The 18317-nt window shown below is 35.1% G+C and overlaps 1 protein-coding gene across 3 annotated transcripts; it reads left to right on the top strand.

Annotated features, from left to right (window-relative positions):
• Positions 1 to 766: 766 nt before the first annotated feature.
• LOC122022072 (cleavage stimulating factor 64-like) lies at positions 767 to 16754 on the top strand. Of its 3 annotated transcripts, none has more exons than XM_042580191.1 (10): positions 767 to 1101; positions 1308 to 1386; positions 5495 to 5669; positions 6140 to 6173; positions 6282 to 6517; positions 6589 to 6666; positions 14304 to 14339; positions 14423 to 14830; positions 15382 to 15690; positions 16357 to 16754. In XM_042580191.1, exons 1-10 carry the CDS (start codon positions 1062 to 1064, stop codon positions 16486 to 16488), a joined length of 1527 nt encoding a protein of 508 aa, XP_042436125.1. In that variant the 5' UTR covers positions 767 to 1061; the 3' UTR covers positions 16489 to 16754. The 3 variants fall into 3 exon arrangements, with proteins under 3 accessions (XP_042436125.1, XP_042436126.1, XP_042436124.1); XM_042580192.1 differs by having other exon boundaries at positions 14417 to 14830; positions 15409 to 15690; XM_042580190.1 differs by having other exon boundaries at positions 768 to 1101; positions 14417 to 14830.
• Positions 16755 to 18317: the final 1563 nt, after the last annotated feature.

Here is an 18317-nt window from a genome sequence, read left to right as displayed (position 1 = left end):
TCCATAGAAACTTAAATGGGTGCAATCGGAGCTCTCTAGGTCCATCAGTGAATTTTGATCGAAACCCACTGATCGATCTAGAGAGTTCCGATTATATTCATTTTAGTTTCAGTGGATTTCTTGAATTACAAGGAGTTCAAATATGTTATTCATTGTTTATTTTTGCTTCTTCAAATGTATTAAAATGTTATTAAAAATAAACTAATATTATTTATATGTTCTGTATGTCGATACAAAAAAGAGAAGAGAGAAATATAGTAGAAAAAAAAAACAAGAGAAAAAGTCAAGTTGTCAGGAGGGTAAAATAGAAAATGCATTTAACAAAATACGTTCTTTGATAAATATCAAAATAATATATACATTTTGATAAATTTAAATTTCTACGTACCCCTTTGATAAATTATCATTTTTTTTTTTTCCATGCGTGTGACTTTGACTTCTGCACCGGGCTCTCAGCTTCAGCGATAACGATGTTACAGTTATCCATCTTAATTCCAACGATTTAAATCAATACTTTTGATTTTTTTTTTTCAAAATATTTTATTTTATTTCTATTTTTTTAATATTTATTATTTTTCATATTATTAAATAAAGCAAATTTATCTGTGCAAATTTAGCATTAAAGGTAGTTACTATTCTAGTGTTCCAAATCTAATTGAATTTGTTCGAGTGTAATATTTGGGAAAAGATTATATACATTCCGGTATTTAGTATTTAGATGTTAGATAATAATCGTATTGTATATTGGCTCGCCGAAGATAAATATCGCTCCTAAGAAAAACGTGGCGAACCACATGCCCAATTCCGACCTCATTTCTGGAAACGTAACGATTCCCTCGTTTCTTTCTGCCCTTCCAGACCAGGCCGCCGCCGTCTGGACGCGCCGACGACGCCCTAAATCGCTGAGGAACTAGATAAAGTCTTAGGGACTCAGAGCTCCAGGATTTGGATCTCTCCTGCCCGCTTCGAGTCTGTGTTTGAACCGCGCAGCTTCTTCTGCCTAGACTGTTTATCTGGAGAAAGAGAGTTGGTGCGACAGGAAGGTCTCCCTTCGCTGCGGCATGGCCGCCTCCGTTGGCTCTCAGCATCGATGCGTCTTCGGTCGGTTTGATTGACCTTGCCGTGCATCTATTTAATTTCGCCCTTTTTTTAACCTACTTTGTTCTTTTTGTCTCACAGCTTCCCGTGCTTTGTGCTTTGAAATGTTTTGTTAAAATTATTGCCTTTTTAAGATCCACGCTTACAAGTTATTTTCCTAGAGTATTTGTTTTTGTGCCAACATTGGGTATAATTTGGAATTGTTGCAGTTGGGAATATTCCTTATGATGCTACGGAGGAGCAGCTCGTCCAGATATGCGAGGAAGTCGGCCCTGTGGTGTCTTTCAGGTTCTTAGTCTTATCATCTTCGTGTGTTTGGATGTATGCTTTTTTTTTTATCTGAAATTTGTTAATTCTTTTTGTGCCTTCCTTTAATCCTCTCTCTGTTCTCTTGATTGGTTGAGCGGCTATATAAACTTTGTATTCGAGATGTTTAAATTTGTTGTACATTCGTCTTAATATCCTACCTGATGCATGTCTGGTTAATTCTATGGTGTCAAAAGAAATTGAGAGGGTGAATATCTAAGGTTGATGTAAGCCGTTGACTGTACACCTGAAAAAATAGAAAATATTAGGTGGTTATATGCCTTTGCATCTCTTTGTTCAGCTTTGCTAATGGGAAGTTCCAATACCATAATCTAGGAACTTTATGTGGTACTTACATTGTTGATGCTCGTGATTTGTGTATGGTCTAATCCGGTTGGGCAAGTTGGTTTAGTTGACTTTAGTGATTGGATGAGAAAATGGTTTGATTTTGGCAAGAATGCTTGAGCAATGTCAAAGGGGTTGAATATGAGGAGATACAACAACAACAACTAAGTCTTATCCCACTTACTGGGATCGGCTATATGGATCCTTTTACGCCATTGGGCTCTATCGTCTACTATATCATCATCTATACTTAAATAAATTTTATCTTGTTGTATTGTTGCTAATTGTCTTTTTTGGTCTTCCTCGTTTGATGTGTGTGTTTGTTATAGTTTCACATCGCCTAACTGGAGCATTTATTGATTATCTAAATACATGTCTATACCATCTTAAACATGTCTATCAGAGTTTTCTTTCAATAGATGCTATTTTGATTTCTCTCTAATATTGTCATTTTTTTTATCCTCGTATGTAACACATCCACCTTAACATCCTCATTTCTACAACTCTTATTTTCTACCCATGTACTCTAGTAAAGTCCAACATTCAACTCCATATAATATAGCAGGTTGAATTACAATTTTGTAGAATTTTCCTTTAAGTTTTAGAGGCACTTTACGATCACATAAAACACTCGATGTTCTCCATTTCGACCATCCTGCTTGTATTCTATGTAAGATATCTTTCTCAATCCTTTCATCGTTTTGTAAAAATGATCCCAAATATTTAAAGTTCTCAAGTTCCAGTCAACTCGTCATCTCCTATATTAATAATTGTCTCATTACGACTGAATATGAGGAGATGAAGAGTGTAATATATAACCTTTGAATTTCCAACATTGGCACTTGAATTCTCAGCACAAACACTCTTGATGTTCAAATTAGTTGGAATTCAAGTGAGCTAAATTTTAGTGGTTTTGGAGACATTACTTTGAGCTAGTAGGTGACCTCACTATAGGTTGGTATGGCCTTGATGCTCTTCGGCAAAAGTCGACATGGTCGACCAATACAGCAATGGGTAGATGATGCCTCTCCATCCTCGCTCAACGTGGCCATTTAATGCCATGAGATGGAGAACATTAAATGTGTGGTGACCTGTCGCATTAATGCGTGTGTCGTAGATTAGTTAGTCGCTAATGTCACCAGTCGAAGGGACTCTCATATTCAATGTGGAATGCTATAGGATTGACCATTAGTTCATGTGATTGACTCAAGTTTGTCCATCTTCTACTAGCCCATGTGATCTCAATTGAAACAGGTCCGTAATTGGACCTGCGACACATAAACTCTCCTTCTTCTCTAGTTAACAAAGTACTCAACTCCCAAGCCCACCTCAAGAGGTACCAACTGTCGGGATCATGGTAAGCTGGAGACCCTTCGATTGACAACATCTACTACTAAGGGACACAAGACGGATAATACATTAAATGTGATGGGTCATCACACATTGATGGAGACAAGTGACAAACTCCATTAAAAGTCTACAAGTGCAGAAATGGAGATTCTAAACTCCACTATTACTTTGACATGTCTTGGAAGATAATAAACCTACTTGGGAAATGATATAAAGTTCATCAATTCCTAAGGGTTGAAGTCAAAAGTCAGCATTAAATGACCAACAATTCCAATATGCTTTAATTTCTCATGCTTGGAAAATTGTAGCATATTTATGAGTCTTTAAGTTTCCTATGTGTGAGTCTTTTAAGTTTCCTGTGTCTTTTAGAGTCTTTTGTGTTTTCAATGAGTCTATCTATTAGCATTTATGTTATTTGAGTTCTTTGCGAGTCTTAGTATAAATGTGTATACTGTTGTAATGCTGGGATAGAAAATAGATATCAATATTTTGCGAGTTCTCTTTGGTTGTGTGATACAATCCTCCTATGGTGTGATGCTTAGGAACCCTTAGGTGTGATACCTAAGTTTTTACATTCCTTACCACTTTATTCCAGATTTCTACTCCCCAAACTGCCCAACACTCAATCTCCTCTCGTGCTACATCACACATTCAATGTGATCTATCACAATGCATTAAATGCTCTAGTTGGACGAGGACAAAGAAGCATTCTTTTCCCTTATGTTGTGGCATGGATTGATAAATCAGTTATCTAACAAGGAGCATCGAAGTCATGTCTCTGAGATCTTCCAAACACTTGTGCTTACGATCACTTAACTACTTGGCTCATGATGAGTTAGAGTAACTACACCAGGATTCTCTGCTGTTGGTTTTGGGGGTTGTCAGACTTCATCCCCTTGGATTCGACCCTTTTGGTTGTTCACAGGTTTGCTCACCTAAACTTGAACCATCTCAACTAATCACTATGGCCAATTTAACTAAATCACCAACCAGACCAGACCACCCCAAACCATGAATATTAATATAAATGTTGGATAGAGGAAGAAAATTGAAATGTTATAACAGATGAAAGCTTGAGTTAATGCAAAAATTAGTTGCTTGTGAATATCTCTCCAACTCGGCCAGTGTTGAATTGATTATGGGGTTTCTCATGAGTTATTGGAAGAAACATCGCATTATGATGCTAAAGCCAGCAAAAATTTTACTTCTATGAAGTTAACCTCGGAGGTTACTTGTTTGAGCATTTCAGTAAGATCACTCTCATATGTGGGTTATGGTATGTTTATCCTAACCACAAGACTAGTAGAAGTGTGCTCTTCTATCATATTTGGATTTTTAGAGGAAAAAGAGCACATGCACCCTTGAAATTATATGAAAATTCTCATTATATAGGATTTGAATATCTACGTGATTTATTTTATTCTCCTTTTATTAGAAAGGTAGGTTCAGATATCCTCTTCACGTTCCTCTTTCTTGGACATGATGGGATATGAGTTAGGGATTGAGGACATATGTTGAGAAAGCATAATAGAATAACCATTTAGTCATCTGGCATCTTTCAAGCCACTTAGTTGATTTTTCACTTGCTTTTTTTTTTTTTGTTTATTTATTACCTCTGTCATTTTTGCAGACTTAAGCTAGTTCAACTTCTGAACTTACTTTGTAAAATATTAGAAGATATCAGTTGTCTTTGCTAACAAATGAGCAATCATGTCACACATTTAGTGTAACCTTTATTGACTATACATAGTTCTTTGAAACTTAATAATCCCTTCTTTGGTTAATGGCTATTTTGATGATTTATCTTACTAGAGGAATGATCCTTAGACCAGTGGTTAAATGGCTTAGAACTTCAATCTGTTAGATAAAACCTTCATATAAATGTTGGGCTCAAATCCACGCTAGCAATCATGCAACAATAGTTGATTTATAATTTGATTAAAGTGAAGAAACTTTGATTTAATGTAATTGATTTATGCATGGGCATACATGGTGCTCATCATCTTATCTATCGTGCTTTGAATTAATTGCAGTTTTTTTTACAGTTCAGCCCTCCTGCTTATATTTGTAGATTTATTTAGCATCGGCTTGTGAAGCACTGGCTGCAGTATTATTGTTTGTAATCCTAGACAATATATTTGATGTAGGTTCAGAGAAGGTATTTTGGCCCTAGTTCAGCAGCAGGTTCAATATTTGTTCATGGTTTAGGTTATTCAATTCACTCGACTGAATATCTTTCATGATTATGATTCTTTATTTCCTTAATTTGTTATAGTAAATTCCATTTTCATGCCATAGGTTTTGATTGCCATTACTTGGACTAGCTTCTTATATATGTAGGTAATAATATTTGTCATTGTATTCTACTTAATAGCAATAAGTTACACTGATGCAGGTTAGTCTCTGATAGAGAAACTGGAAAGCCTAAAGGATATGGCTTTTGTGAATATAAGGATGAAGAGACAGCTCTTAGTGCTCGCCGAAATCTTCAAGGCTATGAAATAAATGGCCGTCAGTTAAGAGTTGATTTTGCTGAAAATGATAAAAATGCTGACCGAAATAGAGAACAGGTTAACACACTTTATCTGGTTTCTTTCTAGAAGCATTCATTTCCCTGCCAAATTATTCTTATTTGTGCGAAGCAGATTTTTTTGGTGTTTGTATTATACGTGTTGTTTCATCGTGGTTATATATATTTTTCACCATAAATGTTTCCTTGTAACAAATGTATGCATGTGATAGTTATTCTTTAGCAACCTATCTTTGACATGTGTCTTCATCACCAGAACTTATCTTTTTCGATTTGTGATCTGTTTTTGATGCTTTTGTTTGAAAGATATATGTATGTATCCTTTCTAATGATGGTCATGCAGCTACAAATTGAACTTGTTACTGCAAACAAGGCAAAAGATGCATTTTTATACAACTATTTCTATATTGCACATCTTTAGAATGGTCTGTAAAAATAATTGTGATTTTGTTTCCCTAACAATCTTTTCATACATTTTTCGATTGATAGTAATGGAGTATTGGTTTGCAGGGTCGTGGTGGACCAGGGTTGGCATCTAGGGCTGGTTGTCTTTCTTAGTTTTTTCAATTCCATTTGGTTTTTGAGGTCCTTACATCTGATTCTTACAGGACCATAACGGTTTGTCTGTTAACATGTGATTTAATCTTCACAGATGTTCAAAAACAACCTTCTGGAGCCCCTAATTTAGTTGATCCTCTGCATCAACCAATTGGCTTCCCTTTCGCTGCAACTGCTGCGAATGCCATGGCAGCAGCTTTAGGTGGTGCTCAGACTTCCAACACACAAAATATGTTACATAACCACTCTGGAAATGGAAATGATTCCTTAACTCACTATCTGTCTAGACTATCTAGACATCAATTGCTTGAGATTATGTCAGAGATGAAGGTTATTTCTTCTTGATCTGCTCATTATTTCCTATATTTTTATGAATGAAATAATATTGTTTTTGATGACAGACCCTGACTACTCAGAACAAGCCACTAGTGCGACAACTCCTGCAATCAAGCCCACAGTTAACAAAAGCTCTCTTTCAGGTAAAAATTTTATGCAGTTGAACATCGTAAGGTAGCATCAGTTCTTACATTTTCATTTATAGATCTCTATTCCTTAATCCGATATGATTTCTTATTTATCTCTCTAGGAATGTTTTATTGAATAAAAAAGGGGCAATGTTGTGTTCTGAGAAATTGTACTAATTCAATCTTTTATTGTTTTGATCCTTTGACGATGAAGAGATGTGCTCATTTGCAATTTTTTGTTACATAATCTCTGTTATATACAGTCATTTCATTTTGGTTCAGTGGATAATGTAAACAACTAAAAGAATATGTTTATGTTCTTTAACAATTGTTTGAGGTAGTGAAATAATTTTGTTTATAAACGAAAAATTGTGGAAACAGGTAAAAAAATAATTGGACAACCTTCTGGTTGATGGTATAGAAGTGACAACAGTAATTTCACTCCTAGTCTTGTTTGTCCTCCAATTATGTTAGATAGCCAAGAAGTTGTTGGGACTAATGCTATGTTTACTCTCAGGCATGGATAGAGAAAGGAAAAGAATCTCTATCCTTCAAAGCCAAGGAAGAGAAAGGAAAATAAAATCAAGGATGAATAACAAGTCCTTGCATAAAGGAAGACAGAATAGAGGAGAAGAAAGAGGATAAAAAAGACAGCGACATTGTGACAACTAAATTTGTAGGTGAATACATGTTACTTCATGTTGCCATCAAAACCTGTAGGTTACATTCTGTCACACCGTCGAACTCGAACACAAATCGAGCATCAGGCTCGGCCTTCATCATTAGATGTTGTTGATCCATGCCCCTCTTCATGCCGATGGCAACCCACTTGCTGTGGAACTCCATCGCGCCGTCGTCCTTTACAAAACCCTTCAAATCCAGCCGTATCCTGAACTTGCCGATGAGATTCCTAGGGCTCCACTAGAAGGAACTCCCTAATGCACCGGTGTAGATGGAAACCTTGAGCTTCGCGCGGCTGGTGGAGTAGGCGAAAAGCGAATACTTTCTAGTGATTCGATCAAGATCATCCTTGGAGAGGTGAAACGAGGCGGCGACGGGAATCGAGATGTCTGCGATGGAGGTTTCGCCAGAAGCGAGGATAGGGATGTTGACAATCTGGTGAGGGAACTTGCCTGTTCGAAGCAGGGAGAGGCAGGGGTGTCGATGGCACAAGAACCTTCAACGCCAAGTTGCCAACGATGAATGGAACGAAGGAGCATCAGTCCATGTAACCGTCGTCTTCTTCATCGTGATAGAGCATCAAAGAGTGAGAGGCTAACAAGAATGGAATGGAAAAGGAATATGTTCTAGGTTTTTACCGCCGCTCACCCCTGTACGAAGACCGAGTAGGGAGGCCAGCATGAGGTCGTCCTGTTGTTCGCAGGCGAGTGGGAGGCCCCTCCCCTGCTCACCTGCTGAGGCTCCCCGCTTGCTGCTCACCTGCTGTGGCCTAGATGATGCCAACACGCGCGAGCAGAGGACGGACATGGGTTTTCTGTCCGATTTTGGGAGGATGAATAAACGTCAAAAAATGATCCATTAATGGATTAAGTATCCATCCATCCATTATTTAATAAGAAGTAAACAATAGAAAGAATGATTAATCCATCCTTCCTCATGAAGTAAACAGTAGAAAAATTTCTTCACGGAAAATTTTCCTCAGTTTTTAAATCCGTCCTCCCAAGTAAACGGAGCCTAAAAATTGTATGGTTAATCAGTTAATGGGTGGATTGTTGACTCCTACTCAAATGACTAATGATGTTTGGTTGGTGGATCATTCATCAAAACATGTGATATGTCAAGAACTTCAGGCATGATAAGTTTTCCTTAAATTAATTTGATAAAAGGACAATGCAAATCCTTACCAAAATGCAAATTCCATACAGTTCTAAAATCTATGGAATATAGCAAGTGAAATCAAAAGAATGTGAGCCATTACTTTCCCCCATATTAAATGGGCAAAGGCAGAGTGTTGAGTGCTAGCATCCACATTTATGTAGAATCCTGAGGTTAGAATGTCTCTTCTAATTGCCACTTTTTAAATTGCTCATTCTAGTGTCTATATTCTAGAAGAATTTAAAGAACAACCTACACTCCAAAACTTTATTCTAGCAATTCATACAACAATAATAACAACCAAGCCTTATCCCATTAGGTGGGGTCGGCTATATGAATCCTTCTACGACATTGTGTTTTATCCCTTACTATATCATCATCTATATTTAAATAAATTTTATCTTATTTTATTGTTGCTAACCAAGTCTTTTTGATCTTCCTCGTTTGATGTGTCATAGTTTCACATCGCTTAACTTAAGTATTCATTGGTCATCTAAATACATGTTTGTACCATCTTAAACTTGTCTCTTCAAGTTTTCCCTCAATAGATGTAACCTTGACTTTCTCTTTAATGTTCTTATTTCTTAACCTGCCCATTATCGTATGTCCACCTACCCACCTTAACATCGTCATCTCTGCAACTCACTCTTATCTTCTCATGTGTTCGAGTCATAGTCAACATTTAGCTCCATATAACATAGTAGATCTAACTGTCATTTTATAGAACTTTCCTTTAAGTTTTAGGGGTCCTGCTTGTATTCTATGTACATCTTTCTCAATCCCTCGATCATTTTGTAAAAATAAACCTAAATACTTAAAGTTTCCAAACAACTCATCATCTCCTATTTTAACAATTATCTCATTAGGTCTAATATTGTTAAACTTAAATTCCATATGAGAGTACCAAGATAATTTTCCCAAAAGTTGTGTATTGTTTTAAGTTATTAACATATAGGATGCTTTTTTAAAGGTCCTGTATATTTCTAATTGCTAATCAAAACTTCACTTTATGGATCCTATAACACCAAAGAGCACACCTCACCTAGATCTTCTCGTCAGGTTGATTCTGCAAATTTTTTATTTAATTTATCTGTCACTGGGTTTATTGATTATAATCAAGTTAACTTATCCCTTATGAGCATTGTGAGTATAACAAGTTAATTTCCATCTATATATTTTGCATTTTTTTTGATGTGTCGTATGGTTCTTGTGAGTGTGGACTATTTTAGTTTGCTTTAGTTCCTGCTATCCTGTTCTCAGTTTGACGGATCATGTAGAATGTTCTGTGTTTCCACAAATAGTGCTGCAGCTAACCAGTATGAGAGTTTCACCATTGTACTACAACTGTTTCCTGGAAGGTCTTACTGCCATGGTTGTTTTAGTTAGCATTGTTGGAGTGTTTACTTTCAAGATGTTGTAGGACATGTGCTGCTTTCTTTGGTAATGATTCATTTCCTAATAGGATGTGGTTCCAAGATGTTTTTTCTCTTCATTTCATCTCCTTCAATGGAGTTAAGGTGGTCAAATCACGATTTTTCATGAATCACTTTATGAATTTCTGAATCGTGAATTGTATCAAATCATATATGTAATAAATGTAAGATTCAGATAAAAGGTTATATCATATATTGAAAAAGAATTTTATTTTATTCAAATTAATTTTGAAACTCCGCCCATGATGACCGGTCATGGCCGGTCCCAAGCCCAGATAAAGGAGGAGGGTTGCGTTAGGTTGCTAGCCAGCGTCAAACTATGACAAATATTCAATGAATGAATCCATTAAACTATTGTGCTAATGCTAGGTTGTTCCCCGGAATGAACGCGTTGCAGGATCCGATTGTAATGTCTTGGCAAGGACCGCTACATCTCCAGAACTCGGGTGTAGTGATAAATATGCAAGAGTTCGCGTTACAGGGTCCAACTGTAACGTCTCAGCAAGGACCGCTACATCTCCATGAGAACTTGGGTGTAGTGTTAAATAGGCAAAAGTTCTCACACCATAGATTAGATAAGAATAAATATGATAGGAAAACTAATAATCTAAGATTTGGAACATGGAATATAGGAACTCTCACTGGTAAATCAATGGAGGTAGTAGATATGATGATTAGGAGAAAAATTAGTATTTTGTGTGTACAAGAGACAAAATGGATAGGCGAGAAGGCAAAGATAATAGAGAACTCAGGTTTTAAGTTATGGTACACTGGAAAGAGTAAAGCAAGAAATGGAGTGGGTATCATTGTAGATAATTTGTTAAAGGATGAAGTTGTAGGAGTAGTTAGAAAAGGGGATAGAATTATAGTCCTTAAGATAATAGTGGCGAATGAAACTATTAACATAATTAGCGTATATGCACCACAAGTAGGATTAGATGAAGCTACCAAATCAAGGTTTTGGGAGGACTTAGATGAAATATTACAAAATATTTCACCAAATGAAATGATTTTAATAGGAGGTGATCTAAATAGGCATGTCGGAGTGAAAAATGAGGAATATGAGAGAGTACATGAGAGTTATGGGTTTGGAACGAGGAATGAGGAAGGGAAAACTATATTAGATTTTGCGATAGCATATGACCTTATATTAGCTAATACGTTTTTTAATAAAAGAGAAGAACACTTAGTCACATTCAAAAGTGGGAATAATAAATCGCAAATTAACTTTCTTATGGTTAGGGAGAAGGATAGAAAGATTTGTAAAGATTGCAAAGTCATTCCTGGAGAAAGCTTAACTACCCAACATAGGGTAGTAGTGTTGGATATACGCCTCAAACATAATATCAATAGAAAGAAAATATATACAATTCCTAGAATTAAGTGGTAGAAGTTAAAAGATGGGAAACAAAATATATTTAAGGAGAAGGTAGAAGTACAAGCATTAGGTGAAATATACGATAACTCTAATACAACATGGGATAAGATGGTATCAAAGTTGAAAATAGTAGCTAAGAGTGTACTCGGTGAGTCAAAGGGACATGCACCATTAAGTAAAGAATCTTGGTGGTGGAATGAGAAAGTACAAGAGAAAGTGAAGGAAAAACGAATAGCTTATAAGGAATTATATATTTGTAAAAACGAGGAAAATTTTAAAAAATATACAATAGCCAAGAAAGAAGCTAAGAAAGTAGTAAGTGAAGTAAAAAATGAAACTTTTGGACGGTTATATCGAAAATTGGATACAAAAGAAGGGGAAAGAGACATAAATAGCTAAAGTAAGAGAAAGGAAAACAAGAGATCTTAGCCAAATAAAATGTATTAAAGATGAATGTAATAGGGTATTAGTAAATGATGGAGAAATAAAAGAGCGGTGGAAGAGGTATTTTCATCAGTTTTTTAATGAAGGTTTAGGTGACCAACTTAACTTAGGTAATTTAATTAGGTCAAATGAGCATAGAAATTTTAATTTTTATCGTATAATTCAAACTTCAGAAGTAAAACAAACTTTAAATGAGATGCACAATGGAAAAGCCGTTGGACCAGATGATATTCCGATAGAGGTATGGAAGTGCTTAGGGAAACAAGGTATTGAATGACTTACAAAATTATTTAACATGATATTGAAAACGAAAAGAATGTCTGATCAATGGAGGAGAAGTACTCTAGTTCCCTTATATAAGAACAAGGGAGACATACAAAATTGTGCAAATTATATGGGTATTAAACTAATGAGTCATACTATGAAACTTTGGGAAAAAGTAATAGAAAAAAGATTAAGAAGACCACAGTGACAGAAAATTAATTTGGGTCATGCCTGGAAGGTCGATAATAGAAGCTATACATCTCCTTAGACAATTAATTGAAAAATATCGGGAGCAAAAACAAGATCTACACATGGTATTCATTGACTTAAAAAAAGCTTATGATAGAGTCCCAAGAGAAATTATATGGAGAATTTTAGAAAAGAGAGGCGTTAGCGTAACATATATTGAACTAATTAAGGATATGTATGAGGATGTAACGACCAGAGTAAAGACTTCAGGCGGAGTAACTGAAGCATTTCCAATAAAGATAGGGTAACATTAAGGATCAACCCTAAGTCCCTATCTTTTTACACTAATTATGGACGAACTCACTGCGCACATTCAGGACACAGTACCGTGGTGCATGTTGTTTGCAGATGATATTATTTTGGTAGATGAGACACGTGAAGGAGTAAATGCTAAGCTAGAATCTTGGAGGGAAACACTAGAAGGGAAATGTTTTAAGCTTAGTAGATTAAAGACAGAATATATGGAATTTAAGTTTAGCAATATTAGAAGTAATGAAACAATTGTTAAGATAGGAGAGGACGAGTTGCCCGGAACCGAGAGATTTAAATATTTAGGATCATTTTTACAAAATGATAGAGGGATTGAGAGAGACGTCTTACATAGAATACAAGTAGGATGGGTGAAATGGAGGGGAGCGTCGGGTGTTTTATGTGACCGTAAAGTACCTCTTAAACTTAAAGGTAAGTTCTATAAAACCGCTGTTAGACCTGCTATGTTATATGGAGTTAAATGTTGGGCTATGACTCGAGCACATGAGCATAAGATGAGAGTTGCAGAAATGAGGATGTTAAGGTGGATGTGTGGACATACGAAGATGGACAAAATAAGGAATGAGAGCATTAGAGAGAAAGTCGGAGTTGTATCTATTGAGGACACACTCCGAGAGACACGTTTAAGATGGTACGGGCATGTACTTAGACGACCAATAAATGTTCCAGTTAGGCGATGTGAAATTATGATAAACATGCATATCAAACGAGGAAGAGGAAGACCAAAAAAGACTTGGTTAGCAACAATAAAACAAGATAAAATTTATTTAAATATAGATGATGATATAATAGGAGATAGAGCTCAATAGCGTAAAAGGATTCATACAGCCGACCCCACCTAGTGGGAAAAGGCTTGGTAGTTGTTGTTGTTATCAAATTAATTTTGATATCCTAAAATCAGTTATATAATATAATATTCTATTTAATAGGATACTATTATAGGATAATGATGGTGTTGATTCATAACAAAAGTAAATGATTGTACAAAAAAATTGTTTATTCCATTCACTGAGAAATAAAATGAACAATATGATATTTCATTATCAAATGTTTCGAGGCATAGAAAAAATTTTATTGGCTCTATGACATTGGATTTCTAGTCTTGTTAGTATTAACACAATTAAAGATTAGAGATATGTGATGGCCATGCTACATTGAGAGGATGGAACATGAGTTTAACAACATAACTTATAAGTCACTGTCCACTTTGCCTTCATTTTCATTTCCTGTATTGTATGACAACACTTGTGTTTCTCAATAATTTCTTAGTATTGAGTCTATCTTGGCTATCATCAAGTCTGTACTTCATGTGACCAAAATTTTCCTATGTCATTGTTGGATTTGAAATTCCACTATATTTTTATTGTGTGATATAAGATTCATCCTTTCTTTCTTGTATAATGTTGGGTTTAATTTGATGCCTCAATTGATTAAATTTAATTTTACTTGGTTGAATCTCACTTTTAATAGGGTTTATTTCTTATTCTTAAAATATTAAATAAGACGACAACAATAACAAACGTTATTCCACTAGGTGGGGTCGGCTTAGAATATTAAATAAGATTTACATCAAATCTTATTGAAACTAAACTGAATCATCATGGTTCTTTTATATTCTGATTCATATGTAACAGCTCTATCATTTTATATGCCAATCGTAAATGTAACATATGTCACTATTTGTGAATTCTATTCTATGTATAACTGTCTCCTACTATGTAGTTATTTCATTATGTAATTATCTGAATCTATAATCTGACGCTATATTTGTTGTACAGGCACAGGTAATACTAGGCATGGTTACACCTCAGATGGTATGTATTCTATGCTTTGTATAGTCAATAGAGATGTTTTTGCAAACATGGAATGCTTGTAACTGATATTATTGCAGATGAAGATTGCTGGTAGTGGACAGACTTCTTCACTGGCGCCAAGTGGGCAGTTATCCAAAGGACATGAAAATCAGCTTCCGGTTACATCACACACTTCTGGACACCTCCAACAGGCTATGCTACCTCTTCAACAAATCCGTGTTCAGCCTCAATATCAGCTACCACCACTGCCTCAAAATCAAGTATCAGTGGCAAATGCAGCAGACAAATTCGGAGTGACTGCAGTACCATCAAGATGGCCTCAATCTATTGGCAGTCTTCCAGTTCAACCTCAGCAAATATTGCAGAGACAACCCACTCTTCCCCAGTTGCCAGTGCCCACTGCTATTGCAAATATAGCACATAATTCTCCTCTAGCCCTTCCAAATGTGACTCTGCAACAGTCAAACTTGATACCTCCTCTTACTTCACAGGTTGAATTTCATTAAATAATATACTGTTCAATTCCTTGACTATAGGCTATAGAGATTAATCTACTAGTATCACAAATGTTATTGCATTAGATCGGAAAATCTCCCTAATCCTGCATGCAGCTATGATTCTGGCAAAATTTTCTCCACCTGTCCTAATTCATCATCTTTCTTCTATAGCTAGGACTTCAAGTCATGGAAGTTTGACATAGGTATGATGATTGCAAGTAACTGGCCAATTCTCTCTTGTGCATTTTCTGTTATTAGGCCTTTTATAGAAACTTATTTGTGAGATTACTTGCATGCTTGAAATGCTTCCTTATGTTAGTTTTTTTTAATAGAAGATATCAATCTACTCTGCATATTCTTATTTGTCAGTCACAAAATCCTAAAATGTTACTGAGTGATGATCTTGACCTAATGAAAAATCAATATGTGAAAACTTGTAGTAGTTCACATTTCTTCCTACGCTGCTTCAAGTATTTATGCATTGTTCTACAAGTATGTGACTATTGCACTTGGATGTACTAACAATGTCCGTGTTCTTTGGGTAGCCTGGCTCATCAAGTGGTCTGCCGCAGGTTTCGACATCAACTTCTGTTCAAGGTTCTACCTGGCCTTCTGCATTCAATAAACGAGGTTTAGATGTTGGGTTTGCAGATCAAAGCCGAATGTCAGGCAATTTATCAGAACAAAATAGTTATCCCATAAAGTTCCAAAGGTTAGACGATGGAACTGGTGCCTTCCAAAGAGTTAGTAATTCTGCAGTTAATACTGCTTCAATTAAAAAACATGGCACCAGCACTGTTGCTATGGGTCAGGTCACAGCAGATGTAGTTCATTCTGAGAAATCAATGCCTCAGGTATTATTTTCTCCTAGATATCTTATCAACCCTGGTTTTTTGGTAGCCAAAGGTTTGAACTTTCAGATACTTATTCTAAACGTGGTAATTAGTTTCCTTACTAATAGGAGAGTGAGCGACAACTCATGCATTATGTCATACAGTACATATACCACCAGCACAAACTAAATCTTAAGTTTTTGTAGTTCTTTTTCTTTGGCCTTTATGACCAGAATCTTGTATGTCTTCGTTGATGAATAATTGTTGTAGCTATGCCTGCACAATTCATTCTCTAGATGGGTCAGTCTTAAGTCATAACTTTAAAGTTACTTTTTTCACAACTCATCTCAAGTTCTAAATCTACGCATGCTCATGCTACAATACAGAAATGCTTTGTTTTTTAAACTCAATATAATGAAGATATATTTCGGAATTGCTCGAGATGTATTTATAGCTGTTATGACTGTTTGACTTTGCATTGTGAAAAAAAATGGTATTCTTTACAAATGCTTGGTATTCCCACAAATACTCTGGCTCAACTTGACATTGTAAGATATGGAATAGGGTTAATTCCAGATTTGTGAATGTTGGTTAAAAGAGTTTCCATCATGTATGGTGTTATTCCATTTTTTAATTAGTGACCATGTTTGTTTTTTTTCTGATTCATCATCCACATTTCTATTGCAGCTTCTGCCCGATGTAGAGTCAGCTTTGTTACAGCAAGTACTAAGTCTAACACCAGAACAGCTGAGCTCATTACCTCTAGAACAGCAGCAACAAATTATTCAGCTCCAAAAGATGTTATCAGCTCACAAATAGTGTAGCAGACCTCAACAGGAAAAATTAATCCATCAAGTCTCTTGTTGCCTGTGCTATTCGTGTTGATTCTTTGATTTATATTGGGTTGGAGAGGAATGCATAAGGTTCTGCCATCACTTCCGGGTGCAAGGATTTTACTTCATTTCGTCTGTAACAATAGGAGATAATTTCTACATGAAATTCATTTCGTCAAGTGTTTTTGAGTCATTTGGCGTTTGGGGGGAAAATGCTTAGAAGATAATAATGAAAATGCCATTCTTTGATGATGCTGAGTATAGTCTACCAATTTTGTTCAGACTCAGATTTGAGGATTTAGTTGACAATTAATTTAGATCGTGACTCTCATAAAGTGATTGCACAAGAAAGTTAAATTGGATTGGGCGGCTTTCTCTTCCAATTGAGTATAGTTCAATGCATACGGTTTGATTTTTCACGAGACAGTTTTTATACCCACCGTAAAGAGGAATCTCTTCGAGTAATGCTACAAAAAACCTTTTATTATTTTGATCTAATTAAATGATTGTGAAAAAAAAGAGATAATTTTATTTTCTTTATAGGAGTTTATCTCATTCGAAATGATGTGAAAAATAGTCGAAATGTTAAAAATATAATTTTCATGGCATTTTTTCACAGTTTTGATATGCTACAAAGGAGTACAGTTTCACTTCCATGTAAGATCATTATAGAAGATGCCTGATATCTGTTTCAACGATTCGTTTCAAAGTAAATTGTTTAAAGAATCTTAATATTTGAGTTTAGAAATTACATAGATGAGAAGTTTTAAAATCGTAGTATATGAGGTAATGAATTGGAGTACATATGACAGAATAAATATGATACAAGTGCTCAAAAATTACAGGGAGCACTATTAAATACCATACCTTTAATTTACAAGAAAGAATGTCCTAACCCCTAGAATTATTATGCTACAATATAGCCTTATTAATCAAAATCGAAACCCATGAAGAGCCTCTGTCCATCCATTTTTACAATTCATTAATTTTTAGAATATATTAGGGGTGTAAATGAATCAAACCATTCGCGAACTATTCAAATCTCAATTCGATGAAAACTCATTTGAGCTCGTTTAATGAGACTCGTTAAAATAAATAAATCAAGCTCAATCTTCGCAATATTCGACTTGTTCATTAAATTCATTAAGCAACTTTTAAATAAAAAAATAATAATTTTGATATTGAATTTATAGATTTTATACTATACTTATAAAAAATATAGATAAATATATTAAATTTATTTATTAGAATAAAATTATAAATTTTAATAATAATATTATAATTTTTGTCTAAATATATTCGTTAAATAAAACTCGAACTCGGCTCGATTATAAACAAGCCAAGTTCAAACATTCAAAAATTCGACTCGGCTCGATTACATCTCTAGGATGCATATGTTTACATTTTCATTTCATTTTCCAAAAAAATCATATTTTTTTTATTTTTTTAAAAATATTTTTTTTCACATTTTTCATTTTCTTAAAAAAAATACTTTTTTTTTCTTGAAAATGAACCAGAAAAATACAAACCAAACGTATTTTCTATTTTTTTTCAAAAAATTAAAATAGAAAACAACCTAAAAAATACATACCAAACACCCCTTACAATTTCAATTTTAGATTGGTTAGTACCACATCAAATGCATCAAATTCATGTCTCGGGACCTTCAGCCAATTCGCTAGGTTGAGGTCCACTTTCATGCCTTATCCCAAAAGATACCATCGCTGATTCTAAGGAAGAAATGCACTAATAATATCATGCACAGAAAACAATTCCAGGTATATTACATTCACACGCAAGCATAGACCCAAGAAA

This window comes from Zingiber officinale, chromosome 1A (assembly GCF_018446385.1).
Source record: "Zingiber officinale cultivar Zhangliang chromosome 1A, Zo_v1.1, whole genome shotgun sequence".
NCBI classification, from domain to species: domain Eukaryota; kingdom Viridiplantae; phylum Streptophyta; class Magnoliopsida; order Zingiberales; family Zingiberaceae; genus Zingiber; species Zingiber officinale.
This window is presented reverse-complemented; position numbering and strand designations above follow the sequence as displayed.